At 35.7% G+C, this 23,428-nt stretch overlaps 1 protein-coding gene across 1 annotated transcript in view; it reads left to right on the top strand.

The window, feature by feature from the left end:
* ADGRL4 (adhesion G protein-coupled receptor L4) overlaps nucleotides 1–23,428 on the top strand; it is a 115,155-nt gene that overhangs the window by 75,833 nt on the left and 15,894 nt on the right. The window contains exons 8-12 of the mRNA XM_058537091.1: nucleotides 826–1,031; nucleotides 6,607–6,780; nucleotides 8,043–8,246; nucleotides 10,265–10,485; nucleotides 10,615–10,681. Coding sequence (XP_058393074.1) covers nucleotides 826–1,031; nucleotides 6,607–6,780; nucleotides 8,043–8,246; nucleotides 10,265–10,485; nucleotides 10,615–10,681 — 872 coding nt within the window. The remainder of the gene's footprint in view (nucleotides 1–825; nucleotides 1,032–6,606; nucleotides 6,781–8,042; nucleotides 8,247–10,264; nucleotides 10,486–10,614; nucleotides 10,682–23,428) is intronic.

Genomic DNA, 23,428 nt, shown 5'->3' with positions numbered 1-23,428 from the left:
AATTCCATACAACAAATAGAGGAGGAATATGACCTAAATGGCAACAAGATTTTTAAAAGACAATAGATCTAGATGTTGAGTTGTTCATGCACTTAATATCGGTGATAATAAGCTGCTATGAAAACCAAGGCGATTTGAAATCCGTTAACCTAGGTGTAGTGTCCAGGCTAAGGGAAAAAGAGTCACATGATAGTCTATACTGATCAGGTGACATTTCTAGTCTTGGCTTATGTGCAGATGTACTGCATTTGGGGAGCGGGAGGGGCACAGATAAATGGCTGCCTCAAAAGGCAATAAATTCCCTAACCTGAGACTGCATAACTATGTCATCAATATTAAACAGGAAGTATTTTAGGGAGCATGACGTTGAACTCAGTGGCATCTTACAACTCGTTCAATTCTAAACTTTCTTAATACTGTTAAGTCTGTGATACTTTTCTCCCAATATCTTTCTAATTCATATATTTGCACAGCGAAGTAATAACTCAAATTTTATCTTTCAAGTGAATACACTTCACACCTTGGTTCTTAATCAGTACTTGGATGTAAATTTATCTGGAACTGTTTTTCTCCTAAATATAGTTTGTGCAAAGGGGATGCTACAGTCGGTGATCAGTTTCAGAGTCGTAGAGTTCAGAGAATATGTCTTAATATAGTTTGATGATGTAGGCATGGACTTATTATGACCCACATTTCGGTATCTGGATATTTGTATGACTCCCTTAGGGTAAAAATTTTGTCTGTTCAATTTTCATGTTTATTTTAAGAGCTTAAATATATTTTTATTTTATAAGATTTCACTAAATACACTTATTTGATTGATAGGCAATGCTACAGTTGCATTTTTATATTATAAAAGTATTGGTCCCTTGTTTTCATCGTCTGACAACTTCTTATTGGAACCTCAAAGTCATGATAATTCTGAAGAGGAGGGAAGAGTCATCTCTTCAGTAATCTCAGTCTCAATTAGCTCAAACCCACCCACATTGTATGAACTCGAAAAAATAACATTTACATTAAGTCACATAAAGGTAAGTTGTTTTTCTGGTGATTATTGGTTATGATTGTGAAACATTCAGAGAAGTGGATATTTTTTATTGTGTCACTTTAATTACATGTAAGTTCTTGAATTTAAAAATATAGATTCAAAATTAAAATAATAAAGTGGTTTCAACTTTTTTTTTTTTTTTTGGCGAGGAAGATTAGCCCTGAGCTAATGTCTGTTGCAAATCCTTCTCTTTTTGCTGAGGAAGCTTGGCCCTGGGCTAACATCCATGCCCATCTTCCTCTACTTTATATATGGAACACCCGCCACAGCGTGGCCTGATGAGCGGTGCATATGTCCACACCCAGGATCCGAACCCGTGAATCCTGGGCCGCTGAAGCGGAGCATGTGAACTTAACCACTAAGCCACCAGGCCAGCCCCCTCAACTAGTATTTTTATGATACATTTTTATACTTTCAGTGCTCTTTAAACTTTCTAGTAAATGCCAAAGAATTTCCCATATTAGATTCTCTGAAATTAAGCTATATTTTAGTTTTAATTTTTATTTTTTTGTGAGGAAGATTAGCCCTGAGCTAACATCCATTGCAAATCCTCCTCTTTTTGCTGAGGAAGATTGGCCCTGGGCTAACATCTATGCCCATCTTCCTCTATTTTATATGGAATGCTGACACAGCATGGCTTGACAAGCGGTGCGCCAGTCTGTGCCAGGGATCCGAACTTGCAAACCCCGAGCCACCGAAGCGGAGCACACGATCTCAACCACTAAGCCACTGGGCTGGCCCTAGTTTTATTTTTAAGTACTTTGTTCATTTTAGAAGTCTCCATACCTTCAAGGAAAGAGTTATAAAAAAGTATCAGAGCCAAAGATAAATGTTACTCGTGTAATGAGGGAAGTGCTTGGTTAATAATTTTCATTAAAATAATCTTTGCAGGGATTTGGGTGCTGATTAAAATAAAATCACAGAGAAATTTACAATATTTCATAAATAAATTAGCTGAGACCATTTTACTTTATTGTTATTCTAAATCTCTTTTCAAACTCATATGTAATTGAAACTATACAATAAAAAAAACATGATTTGAAATAACCAAGTATTTAGGCTTCTTTTGTGTACCTAAAAATGGGAAAACTCAAAATCATAGATTGTTTGTTGCCTTTTTACAGTTGATGGTTTCTTGGGTTTTCAGTATAATTTTAGTCCTAGTATGTGATTAAACTACTTCTGATGCTCCCTTTGGAGAAAGCTTGAGGCTGGACAATTGTATTTGCATGTGTATTGGGGAGGGAAGGAACTAAAAGATCATGTATGCTTACACACAATACAAATGTGTCACTGTAAAGAAAGACATCTAATATAGAGAGAAACTAAATATATAGAAAGTGAGAGAAAATAGTGGCTCAACCATAAACATTGGTAGATATTATGTTGAGGGAAAAAGAAGGTGTGAAATGTTTTAAGAATGAAAACTAAACTTGGATATTTTCAGATACTGAATGCAAATGACCTGTTGACACTAGAAACCAAACATTGTTCTTTTACATAGTCTGACAGTTTTTCTACAGTTTTTATTTGTGGAATATTTGGCAGCTAAAGAAATGCCAAGGACAACCCACTTAACCAATCTCTATTTGACATAGCAACAAAACAAAATACACATCTAAACAAAAATTCTTCACCATAATTAATGGCAAAACTAGATTGTCCGTAATCTTCCTCTCTGTTCAAATCTATTTCCCATTCACAGTGACGAGCACTAGCAAATTTCACTACATTGTGCTGATAACACACCTACCTAATCCCTAGTTCCCCTCTCTCTCAGAATAAAATCTGGATCTATTTATTTTCCTCTAAGAAAAGAGAAGCTATCTCATATGTAACACCTTCCGTTTTCTGATTCCCCAACAATTTATTTACAACTTCACCAGTTAGTATCTAATTCTCCATTACCTCAGAAGAATATTAACAGTAGTCATCATAATAATATTGATAATAATGATAGCACCCAGTACTTAGATAATGCTTATGTTGGACTGGGCTGTGTTATAAGTTATTTACTTTTAAAAAACTCATGTAATCCTCTCAAGAGCCCTATGAGGTATGTACTGTTATCGCCATTTTACAGCTGAGGAAATTGAGACTCTGAGAGATTAAATAAATTGCCCATGATCAGTCAGCAACTGACTGGTAGAACAAAGTCTCATTCCCACAAAGTCTTCATCCAGAATCCATGCTTTCGGGTGCTGTGATACTCTCCAGTCCAATCCTGTCCTCTGAACCCCTCCCCCATCTACCAACCAGGAAATGATGTTTCATCCTCATTCTCATCTTTCCTGCATCTCTCCACATTGATGCCAGTGTCTTACCTAGTAAATACGCTCAAGTTTCTGACTTCTTACCATACAGGGTAAAACATTCTTCATTGGCCCTGTGTTTCCTTTACCCAAATTCAGTAACTCCTCCTCATTTTAAGTTTCTAAAAAATAGGTATCATCTATTGACTTCCATCTGCGGAAAATTTGGATTTAGTTTTCTTACACACATCTTCTGCTATGATGCACACACTCACCCAATGATCCATCCTCCCATGCTTACATCAAATTTTTGGTCAAATCAGTTTTTAATGTGCATATTGCTATAATTTGGTATGTGTTGTTCACAACTGAATCAGGAGGCTGAACCATTTTCCTGATGTTAGTAAATTCCTCTAATGTAGCTTGCTTAGTTTTCTATCTATCCATTGCTGATTTGTCCCCAAACTTTCTGACAGTATTATAAATCTCCTTGCAAAACGTTCAAACACATAAGATTATCTATCAGTTAGTTGTCTTGAAGACAGCCTTCCTAAACCCCTGTAAACCTGATCTGTCTAGATGGTCTACTCTGTGGCCTGCTGCACAGCTATCAGCCTGGACATGGCTTTCCTCATCATCCTGGATGTGCACCTCACCTCTCTCCTGTATCAGATTCAGTGTTTTCTTGGGCCAACGTTTCCTCTTTCTCGGTTTATTTCTGTATTTTGGTGGCATATTCTCTAGTGGCTTCTTGAGAAAAGGTGCATGGAAGGCCAATTTTTTGAGCCCTTTCATCATCAGGTGATGTATATATATCTTATCCTTATACTTGTTAGATAAAGTCCATGGTATAGAGGTATAAATTGTAAATAATTTTTTCTTCAGAATTTTCTAGACCTTGCTCAATTGTCTTCTAGTTTTCAAAGTTAACCTGGGGAAGTTGAATGCAATTAATATTTTACGTAAAATTTGCAATCCCTTGCATGTGATCAGTCTCTTTCTCTCTCTCAAACTTTTGCGACTTTATCTTTATTCTCAGAATTCTGGTCTAAGATGAACCGTGGTGTGGGTCTTTATTAATTGTACTAGGCACGATGTCTGTTCAGTATGAAAATGAATGGCCTTCAGTTCTGGGGAAACTTCTGATATTATTTCTTTGGTAATTTCTTCCTCTCCAGCGTCTCTGTACTCTTCTCTGTTACTCCTATTATTTGAGTATTAGATTTCCCAGCTGAGCCTCTAAGGTGGTTTTTTATTCTATTTTATTTCCCATTTTTAATTTCTTTTTTTCTGGTAATATTTTTTTATTTCCACTTTATACTTATGACTGAAAACCTTATTTTATGTAACCCTGCTTTTGTTTAATGAGTGCAATGTCTCTCTCTGAGATATTCTTTCTATTTTGTAAAAAAACTGCTCCCCCTATCACGTTGCTTCTGATTGCCTTTGTTTGGCTTGTTTGCCTTCGTTCTCTGTCTTGCATGTTAGAGCTTGTCCTCAGATGTCTGGTGGTTCATGACTGTCCACTCATATCTAATAACAAGGCATTTGAAAGATGACTGCACGCTCCAGTGGCTTGTGGCAGTGGTGTGCTTCACTCTAGTGATCATCAGGCTGGTTTCTAGGCTTTGCGTTGGAAGATCCTGAAGGTCACTATCTAATTTCTCTTGGGCCTATCAGTTTCAAAGAAGGAAACCTTATGGTCTCCTGCCTAAAGACAGAAACTCAGCTACCAGGATTAGGAGAATGAAGATTATGAGGTGGGTGATGTCGGGGCTCAGTAAGTAGACTCTCAGATTACTCCCTGTTTTTTAAATGATACTCACACTCAGCTGACTCTGGTTCCCCAGTTCGAATCCCTCTGGATCCTCTGGTTTATGGTTTCCTACAAGAGTGGGATTGGGCACTTTCCTGGCTGTTTTGGGGGAACTGGATAGAGAATTTCAATTTTCTTCACCTAGCTTGACCTCTGTGAAAAACTTGTCATCTCTCCAATTTTAGCTCAATCACTGTCTTCCCAGACTCACCCCAATCAAATTCAGTCTGTCTTCGACAGTGTTCCAACTGTTGAGCCAAGTGTTGGAGTTACTACATTTCCCATTAAAGCAATTGTCTTATTGTATTAAAAATCTTCTGAGTTTCTAGCCTCCTTCAGAGCAGATGCTTTATCTTTTTAACTGAGAATCCCTGGTTCCTCACGCAGTACCTATCACATATTTGATACTCAACTAATATTTTCTTTAATAAATAGCTTTCTGAAGATTTGGATTTGATTCTGTCACTCCACTTATCAGTAGTTAGTCTTGAATATATCTTTTCACATTTCTTGGCCTCTTAACACAATACCTACCTCACAGGGCTCTTTTGATGGTCAAATTAAACAAAGCAGGTGAGAATGCACCTAGTTAACTGTAAACTGTTATATAATTGTAAATAGTTTTTTTATTTCTACAAGATATAAGTATAGGGTGTTCAACATTCTGTGAAAGTTAAAATTGACAGTGCATTACGTATCATATTATGATTAGTTAATATAAATATATGATAAAGAGAACTCTACTATTCATTGAACAACCATCCTGTAGTCTACGTGATCCATCCCTGTCTATCTCTGATCTTGTCACCATTACTCTTCATTTCATTTGCTGTGCTCAAACTATACTGGCTTCTAGAGGTTTCTGGAAGATCCTGTTGAGTCTCACTTCAGAGCTTTTCCATTTTCCGTTCCAGCTGTCTGGAACCCTCTGTTCCCAAGTCTTTAGGGCTCACTGTTTCACTTCACTGAAATATTTGCTTGAATGTCATCTGCTGGGAAAGGTCTCCTCAGACTATTTGTTTTCTCTTTTCCCTGGTTTATTTTTCTTGTTTAATAATTTCTCATCTCCTCACTAGAATGTAAGGTCAACAAGGGGAACACTTTTTCTGTTTTGTTCAGTGTTGCGTTTTTAGCGCCTGGATCCATGACTAATATCTAGTGTATACTCAATAAACATTTGCTGAAGATAACATGATAATTTAATGTCATGCACTGTTCTAAATGACATATACATGATCTCATTTGATAGCATATAATTCTCACAACAACTTTGTGACAAAGGATTAATAAAACATAGCATTATTGCAATATAAATTTCAATTCTCCCACATAACAGTGGCATCCATGTATTAGCATTGACTTTATGCTTTACTTTGTAGGAATGATTTTAATTATATTGATATGCAAAATGATATTTTAAATATGACAAAAGCAATACCATATGTGTAACTTTTTCTCTTTTTTCCATCAGTAAAATGTCTCTTTTTCAGATCACAGATAAGTCTAGGAGTCAATGTGTATTTTGGAACTACTCTCCTGACACCATGAATGGCAGCTGGTCCTCGGAGGGCTGTGAGCTGATGTACTCTAATGAGACCCACACCTCTTGCCGCTGTAATCACCTGACACATTTTGCAATTCTGATGTCTTCTGGTCCTTCCATTGTAAGTCAGTCTTCCACTTCATCTTTACATATCTGCCTGTGTTCTTTTTCTTTTTTTGTGTCATTCAAGAGAATAATTAATTTTCATATGTTTTCTTTGGGTGTAAATAGCATGTTTCATTAATTGATAAAGCCCCAACATTATCTTTTTTTATTATTTGTTTTCCTACTTGCCTTCTATGACACCTCTAGTCTGGATTTTAGGCTGTTTTTAGTCTAGGACTTGTCTAGTCCGTAAAATCTAGTAGACTGTGTGTTAAATATCTATCCGTTAACTCTTAGCTTTTAATGCTGTTTTTAAGGACCATGTATACATTTTAATGTATCGTGGACTTGAAGAGGCTTTGCCTTTGTATTTTAAGTTTATTTTTACCAATGATCAGTTAAAAATATTTGATACTTTGATAATATTTGATAATTTGGTCAATAAGTATTAGTACATTTATAACTAATATCATGTTTTAATAATGTAGACCCCTACAAGATTTTTAAATATGAAAAATCTTTCTAAGACGAATAACTTCATAATATGCATTTTACGTCAGTAATATCTTACTTTTACATTAGGTAATTTCTTATTTTATATCTCTATATCATAATCTTCATTAGATTACAGGTTAATTTCCACATATATTTAAAAGCCATAAAGTATATAAAGTGACCAAATAAATCTGCTTAACCATAATGTCAGTCATAAAGATGATTCTTTTTCTGAATATTAGGTGAGCAAAGAAGCCTGTATCAATATATAAAAATAAATATTCATCTGGTTAGAATAAAACCAGCCTTTCCCATTTCAAAGTTTTTCAACTATACTATTTTGATATTATATATATTCAGCATTTCTGATACGCTTATTTGTTTTAGATAAATCACTGCATGGAAATAAGACTTGTTCTTACCACTGATGAATCTGTTTTAATTGACCATTTTCACATTACGATAATGAATTGCCTTTCTAATATCATGAAACTGATGACGATAACATTGTTAAACCATATACTAATATATACTATGCCTAGAAAAAAAATCACTAATTATAGAACTTTTAAAGCGCTACGTGATTTATATCAGAGTTCTCTGAATATTGAGCATTTTCAAAAGTATAAAATTTTTCTCATCTAAATGCACATTTGTATTTTTACATTTTTATGAACATTTTGATTAATGTTTCACTTAAAAATGAAGTTCATTATATGTTGTAGTTCCTTTAACATGTTACTGAGTTATTCGCGTAACAGCTTTATTATTATTTTCCCTTAGGGTATTAAAGATTACAATATTCTTACAAGGATCACTCAACTAGGAATAATTATTTCACTCATTTGCCTTGCCATATGCATTTTTACCTTCTGGTTCTTCAGTGAAATTCAAAGCACCAGGACAACAATTCACAAAAATCTCTGCTGTAACTTATTCCTTGCTGAACTTGTTTTTCTTGTTGGGATCAATACAAATACTAATAAGGTATGTACATCTCCCTTACTTTCTATTTTTATTTTCTAAATTTGTACTTTCCTGAATATATATGTCATAGAAACATGAATTATAATTAAGGGCTTAATGGGGTAAACATTCTATATACTTTCTTTTTATGTCTTTTTTAAGTTTGATAATGCTAACGTATCTAAGCAACCCGCTTATTAATTCCATTAATCACAATGTCCCTCATTATGATGAACTTTGGGGACAAATGAAAACTTTGCAAGATACTGAAGAAATAAGCTGTTTTGTTTTGTTTTGTTTTTACACGAACACTAAACAAAGAGTGAGGAGAGAGAATTGGAAATAAAGTTTATCTTAACACAGGGACTGAACAGAAAAGGTGCTAAGGTTCATAGGTTGAAATATGATAAATTGGCTCTACCTAGTAACTGCACTTTCCTAACTACCCATTTCCCTCCATTATTAATCTAGGGCTTTACCAAATAGTTTCCATATTGTGTTAGTCTGCATCCTCCTAGAAGCAGACGCTAAAATGGGATGAAACATGCAATAAATTTATTAGATGCCATGGTTGTGAGAGAAAATGAGAAGAGAGAGACTTGGAGAGCCATCAGACCAGGATGCAGGTCTTAAGGAAAGTTCAGCATGGTTGTCCAGGAGTCCTTTGAGAAGACCGTGAGCCAAAGTCACATGGCAGAGGAATCCTCTGTCTCTCGAGAACAGGAACGTCTTAGTAACCCTACTGGGCTCAGTCACTGGCTAGCAGCGGCCTGTGGGAAACATGAACACAGCGATGGCTCTCCGCGTGCAGTGGCTGGAGCCCTAGCTCATCGCCCTCCCTGAAGTTAGAGGTTGGACAAGTGCATCCTCATATAACATTAAATTTCTTCTATATTTCCATTCGTATTAGAAGTCTTTCGAGTACTAAATCTAACCATTAGTTATCATCGTTTTCTTCTGAATCAGATGCCGCAAAGCATCTATTTTAAATAGCATGCTCTAGACAGTAGACTCCGTACCTGTTTTTGGTTTTATAGTGGTATTCATAACACCTTTCAATTTTATATACTTCCCACTATCCTACAATGCCTATTTCCTCCTTCAGTCTTGTCCTATCATCACTCTCACCCCAAACTGTTCCTTATATAGTGTTTATTTTCAATTCTATTTCACCTATCAAATTCTTCCCATTTTCAAGCCATATTTCAAATCTCGCTTCCTCACTAAAGTGGTTCCCAAATTTTAATCACCGGTGATCTCTCTGTTCCCAACTTTATATAGTATTATCCAATACATTTTATAATGCAATCTCATTATGCTTGAATTATACTCTATTGTAATAAGCGCAATAAGTGTGTGTTATGTTCTCTGTCCCATAATAGATTGTGCTAGTTCTATTAATACAGAAGTGTAGAAGGACTTGTTCTGTTATTCCTTATAAGCCTAACTCCAGTTCTAGGTGTGAAGTAAATACTAATAAATAATATTTAACTGAAATACTTCTCAAATTTACCTGAAAATCTTGTAACTTAAAGTGATTTTATAATGGATATTTTTATAAAATATATCATTATATATCTGTTTTCAAATTCAATGTTTGCTGCCCAATTGAGATATTTGTTATGTTTTATCTAGCATAGTATTAGCAATAATTTTCATTCTTTGAGCATAAATAAAATAGAGTAAAGGCATCTCCAAAACAGAGATCAACTTAAATCATAACATATTCACTAAGATATCATGGTTTACATGTGACTAATCCACAATTTATCGCATAACATAAATGTATAAAAAGTATAAATCTCTCGACAAGAACAGTAACTTAGTTCTATCACAGGAGGGGTGAATGTCTCACGTTGATGAAGCATGGTTCTTTTACATCAGCTGGAAATAGTACATCTCGAACTGACACTTGACAAGGATATTTTAATGTGATCAAGCATTCTAGAAAGTGGGATAATTTATGGAGAAAGTCAAGATCTTGCGTTATGATAATGTTAAAGCAAACATTGCTTATGGTTTCTTTCTTTGATTTCCAGCTCTTCTGTTCAATCATTGCTGGGCTGCTGCATTACTTCTTCTTAGCTGCCTTTGCGTGGATGTGCATTGAGGGCATCCACCTCTATCTCATTGTTGTAGGAGTCATCTACAACAAGGGATTTTTGCACAAGAATTTTTATATCTTTGGCTATCTCAGCCCAGCTGTGGTAGTTGGATTTTCAGCATCATTAGGATATAGATATTATGGCACCACCAAAGTGTAAGTTCAGATGATCCCGTGAATATTTGAAATGTAATTCTGAATACACTTTGTATGTTATTGAACATTTTACTCTGTTGAAGTCCATTCAAACATATTTATAAATTTTTATCTATTATTTACTTTCAGATGTTGGCTTAGCACAGAAAACAACTTTATCTGGAGTTTTATAGGACCAGCATGTCTAATCATTCTTGTACGTATATTTAAAATTATTGTTAGAATTCAAAAATTGATGATTAGAGGGTGCTTAAAATTCTCAGCAATTAGACATTACTCTGAGGGAAAAAAAATTTTGAGCACTTTACAGTATCTCATTTATGAACATTTTACATATGGTGTATCACTATTGAGAAAAAATATATACATCTTAAATTCAAAGCTGTTACCATTCATTTGCCCCTCTTGGAGGAGGATATATTTCTGCATAACGTACAGGAAAAGCATTGTTCACCTATCAGTAGTATCTCAGCATGCTTCAATACGGAGAGTGTGCCAACCAGGTGATAATCTGGCATTTCAGATGTTTATGTTATTTAATCTTTTATCGATGATCAGTGATCTTTGAAGATTAGACTGTCATCTTTATAGTTTTATTGTCCTTATGTACCCTGTCATCAAGAAAGTGATTTTAAACTAAATTGCGACGTCAGAGACAAGAACCCACTATTTCTCCTGAGCCGACAAGTCATATACTGATAGTCCTATTTCAGCTGGGAAGAGGGCCTTTTAATTCTTATTGGAAGTGGTTTCAAACCTACAAATTTGGCAGGTGTTATATGTTCCATTCTAAATAAAGACATTTTTATACGTCTCAAGAGCATTTCTAAGTGCTGTAAGTTTTCAAAGCCATTCTAAATGTAATAGTCTGTCAATGAATCTGGGAGGTCTGACAAGGCTCTAGAATGGAATGAGTTGTCAGTGGAGGGGTTGTGACAATATTTTGGACAACTTTTTCCCATATGTTTTGACCATAAGCTAGATATCTTTTATGAATTGTTTTTTCTCTTCCTCTTTCCTCATTTATTTTTATGGTTGTGAGGAAGCTGCTAAATGGAGAAAGATTTAAAATGCAAAGCAGAGAATTTTTATCAAGGTTTATTTTTTAAGGATGTGGGAGAATAAAGTGCATTCAGAGACTATATTTCCTAATCATGGCAGAAAATTGCTTATAATTCTCACAATGAATCTAGTAATGTAAAAAGAAACTGTTGGCTAGATTTCAGCTGAAACAGTTTCAGAGTTAGTTTATTATAATTCCAAAATTTTCAGCCCACAGGAGAATACAGACTGAATGGTGTCCCACTCACATATTTTCATGTGTTGCCCCAATATGAGTATTTTGTGTGAAGACACTTTCTACGTATTCTAATTTGACTGATTCCCTCTCTGCAGTGTGGACCATCTCAGCTATTGTTTTCTATAAGTGAAAGTTCTGTGCGTCAGTGATTCTTATAGTTTAGATGAAAAGTAGTGGGCTAGAAATTATACTGAAAACAGGAAAAATAGGAGCATATTTCTCTAAAGAAAGAAGGAAAGTGTTCCCTGAAATAGTTTTTTACTTTTGCTTCTGTAAGGGAAAAGATAACTTTGGATTATCTTTATAGTAAGGTCCACAGACTTTAGATGGGCTTATCTAAAAATGAGTCCTGCGAACTTTCCTAGAAGGCTAAATGAACCATGTCACACCATCCTAGTCTGGAATTAATGAACCAATTTATCTTCTATACAGTTTCAGTATGATAATCATTCCATTTAACCAGAGGGTCAGGCTACTTAAGAAATGGATGAGGTACCTTAGTTTTATTTTAAAACTGCATATGGTTTATCTTTTTTTAGCATCATTAAAAAAGCAGAAATTCCTTAAATAATTACTAAATTGAAGTGAATTCATTTACTCTAGGTATCCCTGGCTTTCTGTGCTAACACTGGTATATTATTATTATTAGACAGCTATATGACACAACGTTAAGTAAAACTTTTCTTATTGTTCCAGAATAGTATCTAGTTCAAAGATACGGTAAAAGAAATATTGAGCACCAAACATTTGAAAAAGAGCTACCAACAATTTGGGCCTGATGCTTCCCGTGGGTCTTGCAAAGAAACATCAGGACCAGCTGTAGCCCAGTAAGAGGACTGGAGAAGGGGATCCAAGGAGTAATGGCTCAGAGTTAGGAGTCCTTGGTGTTTGGGGGAGTCAACATTCTCTTGAAAAGCTTTTCCCTCCCAGTGAGAAAAAAAGGTAGACGCTTCCCCATCTCCTTGAAGACAAGTTGTGGAGGAGTACTCCAAAGGGTTTGTAGAGAATGGAATCAGAAATAGTAAGAGGAAAATTATCATCCTGATCCCAGATTAAATGCTAGTGTGACTGTGGAATTTTCACATCTCCTTGATGTATAAGAAGAGTAGAGTATGATGAGCAAATTTTTGTGAGAGCTTGACATATGTTCCTTGACTTTGGATGTCAACATAGAGACTAGACCTGCTTTTGTTTGGAGTTTCCTGCAGACTGCATGCTTACTGGACTATCCCTTGACAGCAGGGACGGAAAGGATTATTATATAGTGTGCCTAGGAATAAAATGATGGAGGAACACACAAAGACTCAAAGCTATCCTATAAACACAGAAAAGTTAGAGAAGTGGAGAGAAGTTGTGGGACTGCCCAGAAGGTTGTCAGGTCAAGTGAAGTTATACACAATAAGAGAATGGGTTGAATAGAGGTGAGGTTGAATGGTGATATGGCTGTCCCTCTCTGAAGAATAGAAGGGGCCAAGACTGAAATGAAATACTATAAACACCAAGAAAATCACATATACCATCTAAGTGGAAGCCATCACATAAGCCAAGATTACCAGCAGTAATAGGAACCAAACTAAACCCAAGGGATGTCATGAAGTTCCCTCCATCACCAAAAGGTGATCAGACCCCTCTAGCCCCCAATAGCAGAGGAGATGAACTTTGTCAATGGAGGGGAAATATCCTAGAACCAACCATACTGCTCCCACACTTATCTAAACAGACCTACTAAATCAAAAATCATCATCCCATGTTTGAGGATATTCTGGTAGTAAGACCACTCATATTAACTGAGTAGTCTGGGCATGATGGGAGTACAAAGGAAATACAAGAATTAGTCCCTGCTGGCTATAGTGTCAATGAGGAGAAGGCAAGACAAACAAATGACAAAGGACAATGTATAATTAAATATGTGATACTGATGAGATGTGAGAGAGATCAACATGGGCTATGATAATCATCCAACAAGTCTTCATCAAGATTGAAGAGTTTGTTTTGTGGATGGGGTAAGAAGTAGATTCTGCTCTGCATGATAAGGAATAGGCAGCAGATTCTTAGTGTGAACTGAAGTGTCTACCAAGCAGCCCTGTAAGCTTGCCAGATTCCCTTTGAGGGAAAACAAAGGACACAGGGAAATAGTCACCATTGTAAACAAGACAATACCAAAAATAACAAAAGTATCAGCATCTGTCTGTTGAGAGTATTCAAGAATCATCTTTTCATAGATTCATCACTTCCTGGTCTGGATGTCATTAATTATTTATCAAATTTTTACCTTCATAAACTTATCCATTTCTTCTCCTCTACTGGTATAATCAGGCCATTGCTATCCCTTACTGAGATTCTAGTATTAATAATAATAAAACAATATTAATAACGATAATAGGAACTTTTTTTTTTGGTAAAGGAAGTAAAAGTCTATTTTGACCACATTTTCCATATGAAAAATTAGGATGCATAATTTGGCAAATAGTGCTATGCTCTGTATGGCACATAGGAGCCACTCAGTAATTGCCTGTGGTGAACAGGGCAGGATGTTTGAAATCAGGATTGTCCTGGAAAACCTTGGAGATTTGGTATTGTATCATGCTCTTCAAGGTGCTAACCACAGATCTTATACAGGAGATGCATATTTGTAATAAGAATTTTTAAAAATTTATAATTTGCTGAGCTACTACTTTTGAAATGCACAGCTAATATTTTAATAATCAATCTCCTTAAATCATTCACATTGTGATTATCCCATTTTATAGTTAACAAAAAGTAGAATCTGTTTCAAAATACTAAGTGATTGGCCCAAAGCTCCAGTTCTACAAATAAATATTGAGGCTAGAACTTGAAACTATTTCTGTCTTAATCTAAAGCCTACCTTTTCATGTTACCTTGCCTCTTTTGCAACTGCCTTCTAATCTATCTTTCTGCTGCCGTTCTCTCCCATTTCACTTAAATCTATCTATAATAAACTGCCCCAAACTCAGTTCAGATAATGGAAACTATTAGTAAAAAAAATAAGAACATTAACGTTAAGCCCTAGTAAATTCTCAGCACTAATCTCAACATTCTCCATGTATTAGCACATTTAATGCAATCCTTCAAACAATTGTTAAAATATAAAATTCAACCAAGTAAATTTTAAAGATCTTATTGGCTTTCTTCAACAATTCGTGAATTGGGCAGCATCCAGTCTAGCTGATAGAAAAGAGCTCTGAGGAGCTGTACAAACTAAAAAGACTTTTACAGGCAGAATGGAGCAGGAACAAGGCAGTTATACTAGACAAAAAAGCAGGTTGGTTATTGCACAGTTGCTTTCCTTTAGGGGAGGGCAGGGGTCTATCAGGCAGATTAGCCAACTAGTGCTGATCAGGCAATTCCTAAATGACTGGTTTAAGATTCTATTTCTGGGAGAGCTGAAACTGTAAGTCTCAGTTTGGTGACATGGGGTTTAGCACAAGCAACTCCATTTTGGGCCTGTTGTCTTGTTTTTAACACAACTCAAAAATGGCTTTGTGTGTGTAAGATTTACTTTATTTTGAAGTTGGAGAAGTTGAGACATAGAGTGATCACACAGCTTGCAGAACAGCTGGTAAGTATTTGAGCTGAAACTCACATTCATGAAGTTGAATCCATGGCCTGCCTTCTTAATTCCAGTGCGAGGTCCCCTTTGCCTATAGTCCAAATGCCATAGACTGGTATGTGATGTCCTCAGTAATCCAGCTAAACCGTGCCGATTTTCAGCCTTTTTCACACTGTGTATTTCCACAAAACACCTCCTCCAAGAACTTTATCCTCCATAGAATACTTGCTGCCCCTTGGATGTTTTCTTTTTCCTTTATGTTCAATAATCCTGCCACCTTGTGCAAAGTTCTGCTCCCTGAAATCTTATCATTAATTAATTCACAACCTCATGAAAACCTTTCCAGGTTTGTAACTAATCCCTTTTTCCATATGCTCCCATCGACTCTCCATTCTAATCCTATGTGGTACTTTTAATGCTTTGTTTTGTTGCACATGATAATTTTCTGTGTGCGTTATGCTACTCATCCTCCACATCCAAACACCCAGACATAGATCTATCAGTTTCTTTATTCACTGACCATATATTGCTCAATAATCAATGCTACTGTGTTGCACAACCTTAAGGGCCACAGTTCCTTACGCTGCAATGTGATTCTCTATGGACAACATTCACATCGCATTCTCTGTTAATGATGAGCCCTAGACTGTAAAACTATGTGGCCCTCTTTCTGGTCACCCCAGGACATAGAAGTACTTAGTTAGTCTTCAGTAATTATTTGTGTATTTTAATTGATCCATTAATAAATTCCATAGTCATAAATGAGACAGGAAGATACACCATGTGATCTTTCTAAAGCTATGTGACTACTCTGTGCCCTGGATTCCTAATGTGTAAAATGAAGATAATGATGCCAGCCCTACACAGTAAGGCTATGGTAAAAACAAGAGAAAATTTTTACAAGAAATATCCATGCTTTAAAAATTAAAAAAGAAAAATGCACAATAATTGGAGGACAATCCTATGACTCTCTTATTTTTACCTTTTGTATTAAAAATTAAGTTAAAAAACTAATTTTAAAACCGTGATTTGCACAGCAAAAAATTGTATGCAAGGGAATGTATGTGTGGCCAATATAATCTGTGTTTATGTAAATATGTGTATGTGTGTATATATACATACATATATACATTTATATTTAAGTATAGATTCTAATTTTGTAAATATTGGTGAAGATGTGACAGCCTGTTTAATTACAGCAAGATATGATTATAATAAGTGTGCATGTTGCTTCATGGAATTTGTTAAAAGTACACCCTGCTGGAAAAAGTTTAACTGTTACCCAGCAAAGGCTCACCACCAGATGCTCACAGAAGCTGACACCGTGGCACACCGGCTTTTGAGAAAAGAAAGGCTTTATTGCAAGCTCGACATGCAAGGAGACGAGAGGCCAAGCTCTCAAATCTGTCTTACCCATCCAAGGTGTGGGATACAGTTTAAGGGATTAGGGATGGCCGACTGGTATGCAAGGGATGGCAGGATGAGTTTCGACTGGCAGGTCAAAATTTTCTCTTCTGTACATGCCCCTCGTTGGCTCATAGCCCCCTGAAAAATGGCTTTAACATTCTGTTGTTAAGATGGGGTCAGTTATGGGATATTTCCAGGAAAAGTACAATAACAAGAGTAAAGTTGTTATACAGATTTAAGTCATTGCCTTCTCCATCGCTAAGAGTTTCTATAAATTTAGTCATCCTCCTCTTCCTGGCACAGAGAGGGAGACACCCTTACAAATGGAGATTTCTCTTATAAATGTAAATTTCCCTTACAAAAGAGTAACTTCTAGGTAACTAGGTGACTAGTAACTTCTAGTAACTAGGTTTTCAGGGCTTTTCCTGTGTTTGTTCTTTCTTAATAATCACCAGCTCAAAATACCCCTCATGCCAAAGAGGCATATTTTGAGGTGGCAAATTCTGTTCCTGGTTTTGTAGTTACATAACTAAAATAAAATAAATTATGAAATATTTTAAAGAAAAGCAATAGAAAGTTAATAGAATAAATAGTATTTATTTTCCAGAATAAAGACAAAATGTTAGTGAATCTTCAAATTTAAAGAATTAGTGGCAACTTTGTTATGCCGGGCCTTAAATGAGGGATAAGATTACTTTCACAGCTTTCTCTGAACACATCTGGGAAGACTTGTACCCCAGAGAAGATGTTTCTATAGAACAACTGGCAGTAGCTTTCATTTTTACATGGATCCCTGTATTTCTTCTGTAGAGTAAGGACTAGGTCCAGTAAATGGTATTTGCTTGTTTTTATGAATGGAGCACTGGGGCATGTCTGGTTTTGAATTATAATGTAAAATGACTTTAAAACAATATATAAATGAGTAAGAACTGAATTAGTTCAGCACTGGTGGCTTTTTCTACCCCTAGGTATGTTGTTTCAAAGAAATATTCAAGCTTTCAATCTCTTCTGATAAATGCTAACTATTTAGGTATTTGAACAGCAATGTTTTCTGCATTGATCAAATGAAAGTACTTCCTCAAGTGTTGACTCAGTAATATTAAGAATCTCTTAGAATTCTGAAGTATGAACCAGTGACCCCACTGATTCTATCTACAAATCACTACATTTAGAATGTGAAGATTGTAACTCTACATGAAAAGGCCTAGCCATGCTTTTGAAAGATTGAGCTGTACAAGAAAGGGGCTTCTAAATCTTTGTAAAGCAAGCTGCAAACTGAAGATAATTTCCATAATTTATTTCTTTCTTCAATATTTTTAATCTTTAATGCTGAATTCTTTCAACTAAAACTGTGCAAGTGATTAGATTCAAGTACACAAACACAAAGAAGAGTTTGTGAAAATAATTTAACTTTTAAGTAGAAATTGAAGTTTCCCATGAACATATTCAGTTTTGAAGACTAGAATTGGCTTGATTGAGGCAAGTAACAATTAAGCTATGTCCAAATAAGGCATTTTCCTTTAAAAATGAAAGTTTCATTTGAATTTAAATCACAGCTCTGATAACTGAGTGTTTCTACATTGCTACTCTTTCCCACTTCTTAGATTTGCCCAGAATTCCACTCAGTTTTTTGTAGTGGCCTCCTCTACTTATTCTTTCTGTGTGGATGATCTCTTAATTCCCTTTCACCAGGAAATACCAATTAGAGCCTACTCAAAAATGAATTCCTCACATAACCTTTACAAGATGCACCACGTCTATATATATTTATCATGTGATGTATTCATATTATTTTTTTTAATTTTACCAATTGCCCAAGCTTGAAATACAAATATTACAAGATTATGTAAAGTAAAAAGTGAACATTTCATCCCACACTTAAATTCTCTATGACTAACTACTCTCTTTCTTAATATTTGCTGTATACCTTTCCAGACCTTTGCTATACATACACACACACACACATGCATATACATATATATAAATTTAAGCAAAAAATTTGATTACCAATTCAAATAACTTGAATTATTTATAACTTGCAATATAATATGTTCACCCTTCCATGTTAAAATATACAATTCTACCATTTTTTATCATTGCGTGAGTATGCTCTAATTTATTTAACTGCTTCCTTATTGATGAACATTTAATTTGTTTCTAATATTTCTTTATTACCAATAACACTGCACAGAGAATCCTTGCTCCAATATAGTTACATATATCTATTATATAAAATTGTTAGGAAGTGCCTCTTAGAAATAGAAATGCAAGTAGAGGCAGATTTTTAAATGTACCAATTGCCTCCAAAACATTTACTTCAATTGATACTTCTATCAACAATATATGAGAATGTTCTTTTTCTGACATTTTTGCCAGAACTAGATATTATTATCAAGTGTGGTGTCTAACTAGCTAAGTTGGAATATATAAATCAAAAGGAAGGATTATGGTAGACCAGGGTTCTGCAGCAGTGGCACCATTGACCCATTGGACCTGATCTTTTTTGCCAGGCCCGTCCTGTGCATTGCAGGGAGTTTAGCAGCATCTCCAGCTTCTACTCAACAGATGCCAGTAGCACCCCCACCACCTAGATATGACAACCAGAAATGTCTCCAGACACAATCAGACATCCCATGGGGAATGATATCCCCAATTCTCTTCATTGGGAACCATTAGTCTAGACTTGGATATTAAGTATCTTGTATAGAAGTGCATTTTGCAGCTTTCTTTAAATGGCATAAATGTAAGAAAAATAATTAAAATCATGATTTTGGCAATGTCCTTTAGATGACCCCATTGAAGCTATATTAGAAATACCCCCAATTGTAAATTTTAAATATTGTAAATAACAGCATCAATATCTTAATTACATGTTTTAATTTAATGGCATCATAATTGTTAGATGCATCTTTTACTGACCTCTGTGGTTCAAGGCACTTTAATATTTCTAACCTTTTCTCCATATGATGTATTAATAAATACTCAGTGCCCGTAACATTTAGCTACTTTTTTCATATTATTCTGACCTTCTTGAAACTGTAGGTAGCTGGAATTTAAAAAAGAAAAAGTGGAGTTAAAAAAAAACTAAACATAAATAATACATTTGTAGTTTTCAATGTATTCCTATACACAGGAGTTATAGTCTTACTGGAAATACCTTCACAAATAAACTCCTTGGGACCTGTTCTAGAAAATTTCATAAAAATTGAACAACTTCATAGAAATTAGATATCTAAAAAAACACTGAAAAAAAAATCCCTTGGGTCTCTCAAGACCAATTAGAAATAACTGTCCATGGTGAAGTTCATCGCTGGTATTTTCTTATAAATGCAGCTTTACAGTGAGAGATGTCACATAATGATATGGTGAAAGGGAAACACGAGGGATGTTGGTAGAGCAAGACGGTCATCAGAATTATTGTCTCTTTACATTTGTATAATCTTTTCATCTTCCCAAAACTCTTTTAACATCTCAGTTAATTCTCACAAAGGCTTTGTTAATACCTCAAAAAAAAATACTAATAGCATTTAGTAAAAGATAATGTTTCACTAGACTTTCACTAGATCTAGTAACTGTAATCTTGACTTATCTATTTATAAATACCTATGAGGGTTCTGTTATTAATAACTTTTTAAAGAAGTGTATCAATTCCTTGAGAACGACTGGTTACACTAAAGCGAATTATGTACATTCTTATGTAGGTAACAGATAAAACATTCAAGCTTCTACTCACTAAGAATTCATAAAAATTCTCAGACTTGGCCAAGAGCACAGGACCTGTTCTGATCATTCTTACACTTCTGACCATCCTCCGAGTGTAACACAGTGTCCTAGCCCAAGCTGGTCTACAACAAGAGTGAGCTCTTCTCTGACTCAGTCTTTATTAGCATTAGTCTTCTCTTCTTCCACACATCTGAAAACATCTAATCTTCCCTATAAGTATAAGTATCCCCCTGTCCCTTTCAATACTCTGCAAAATACGAATTACTCACTCTGGGAGAATGGACTATCTATGTGGCTCTGTCTTGATTTCTGTTCCTCATATGAAAATGTTGTGTCTAATTCTAGGGCTTCTCAACAAAGGAGCATTTAAAATTCCTTCTGATGAAAAAAAACATGCCTCCTAATGGTATCTGCTCAAAAAGAGAGCCCAAGTTGTTTAGTATTAGGGTACTGCCTTTAGTCATTGGAGTTAATTCACACTTATTTGGGTAAGAGCGACCATTCTGTGTATTTTAAATAAGTGGAGACTAAGGCTTAGCGAGGTTAAGCAGTTTACTCAGGATCCTCCCACTGCTGAGTGGTAGAGGCAAGCTCTTGCTTTCTTTTTTTTTTTTTTTTTGTGAGGAAGATCAGCCCTGTGCTAACATCTGCCAATCCTCCTCTTTTTTTTCCTGAGGAAGACTGGCCCTGGGCTAACATCCGTGCCCATCTTCCTCCACTTTATATGGGGCGCCGCCACAGCATGGCTTGACAAGCAGTGCGTCGGTGCATGCCTGGGATCCAAACTGGCGAACCCCAGGCTGCCACAGCGGAGCGCGCGCACTTAACCGCTTGCGCCGCTGGGCCGGCCCCAAGCTCTTGCTTTCTGAACTCACATTCTGTGCTGTTTCCCTACCACACATCCTTTCATCTTTCCATGCACAAGAGACAGAAGGGAGTAGATCTTTGTTAGGTCCATGAAAAACTTGTTCCTATCTCCTAGATTCCACAAATGGTTTCAGGGTGAGTGGTGAGAGACGTAGCAACTGCAGACCCTCTAAAACTCATTCACAAACTTTCAGTGCTTTATTTTACTTAGCAAAGATGTCAAACTACATTACTTTCCATCTTGTTGAAAATGAGAGAAATTTTGTTTACTATTTCTTCCCCCATTTTGTGTTGCTTTATCTAAATACTTGCCAAGAATCTCCAACAATTAACGAAAATATCCTATCTAAAATCTTGACTGTGTATAGATCAATATATGGAACACAGTCTGGATGTTTACTGTTCTTTTGATTGATATTCATCAATAAGTAATTTCCAACATCCTATATGACATCTAATTGCTCAGAATCCTTTTTTCCTTTTCTTTCACCAAGAAAAAGCTGAAAAGTGAATTTAGTGCTTCACCCATTTTTAATTGCCCTTAATTTCTTACTTCTAATTAGCAAAATTATTTTCTTCAGGAAAAAAAATGTGTTCTTTTGGATTCTTTGAAAAATCCATATGATTTTCTTTAATTGATATTACTTTATCAATATAGGTAGTATTAAATCAAAATAAAAGTTTAGTTAGTGTGAAAAGAGAAAACCTGGGAAAAAAATAGGTACAACACTTTGAATATTTCAGAATAAGTCAAAACTTTATCAGGCATTAAAGCCCAAATAAGGCTGTGCTAGGAACTGAGGGGGTATAAATGGAGAGAACTTGCTCTCAAAAAGAAGATCAAGTTGACGTATGTAAACAAACACCTCTAAGACAACACATTAGTAAGCTTGAGGTAAGATTTTGGAAAAGCAAATCTGAACATTTCTTCACCTCGCATTTAAATCTTTCTTGGCCTCACATTGCTCTTGGGGTCAAGTCTAAAACTTTTAACAAAACCTATGATAAAGGTGCCCATATTAGTTTATTTATCATCAAAATGGACCTTTTTGAGAGTGAAAGTGAGTGATAAAAATACTTCAAATTGGTTTCATTATCTTGGTGGACCTATAAAAGCTCTATTCTAACATCTATGTTCAGGAGGTTTTGTTTCTACAAAGTAACAATTATTTGGAATAGAGCAACATGAGCCTGACAATGATAGCGATTTTGAATCCTTCTTCCACTACCCCGATACATGGAGGAGGTAGCTGTCCATTACCACTTGTGCCTGAGTGTATGTGAGTAGAAGGTGATGCTTACACCGCATCTGGATAGGGTCTGGAAAGAGAGGTGGGATATTGCCAGTTATCTTCCATATTTAAACACAGAAAGTCAGAATGGTTACTGCACATGTGACTCTCACGCAGTACCCAGGAGACGCAGCAGAAGCTGGAAGTGGAGCTTATCAAACCTACCTGAACTTATCTTAATAAGATGTAAACAAATAAAAAACTGAGATAAATGCTAAACTGACCTGAACACTGGGCAACAGACATGAAAAATACTGGGCTCGACAAATGGGGATAAAGTGGACCCTTGACCTAGAAGGCACTGCATGTTCCTGCCCCTGTCTCCGGCGCAGCCTCATCTCACATGACCCTCCCATGGGTTTTTGTGTTTTGATCCTGTTGGCTGCTTTACAGTTTCTGAGAGGTCCTATGTACCTTCCCATCTCAGTCCCTCTGCACTAAAACACCTCCTATCGCTTCCTTCTGGCCATCCCTTCATCTAGTTAACTGCTGTTTGTCTTTCAAATTTCAATTCGAACAACACTGTCTGAGGAAAGTTCTCTCTGATTCACTGGTCTACAATATATCTTTTTGTTATATGCCTTCATAGAAGCCCATTTTTTTTCTTTCTGGATACTTTCCTCCATTTATAACTACACATGTGTTAGTGTAACTGATTGATAACTGATTCATATCTGTCTCCTCCAGAAGACTGTAAGATCTTTTGAGAATAAAACCTATGGATTTCCTCTCACGGTATTATCCTTGAGGTTTACTAGGTAGTAATCACTCAAGTAATACTAT

The sequence above is a fragment of the Diceros bicornis genome, chromosome 4 (genome assembly GCF_020826845.1).
Source record: "Diceros bicornis minor isolate mBicDic1 chromosome 4, mDicBic1.mat.cur, whole genome shotgun sequence".
In the NCBI taxonomy this organism is placed as follows: Eukaryota; Metazoa; Chordata; class Mammalia; order Perissodactyla; family Rhinocerotidae; genus Diceros; species Diceros bicornis.
Note: the sequence above shows the minus strand (reverse complement) of the source record. Positions and strands in the feature narration are given on the sequence as shown.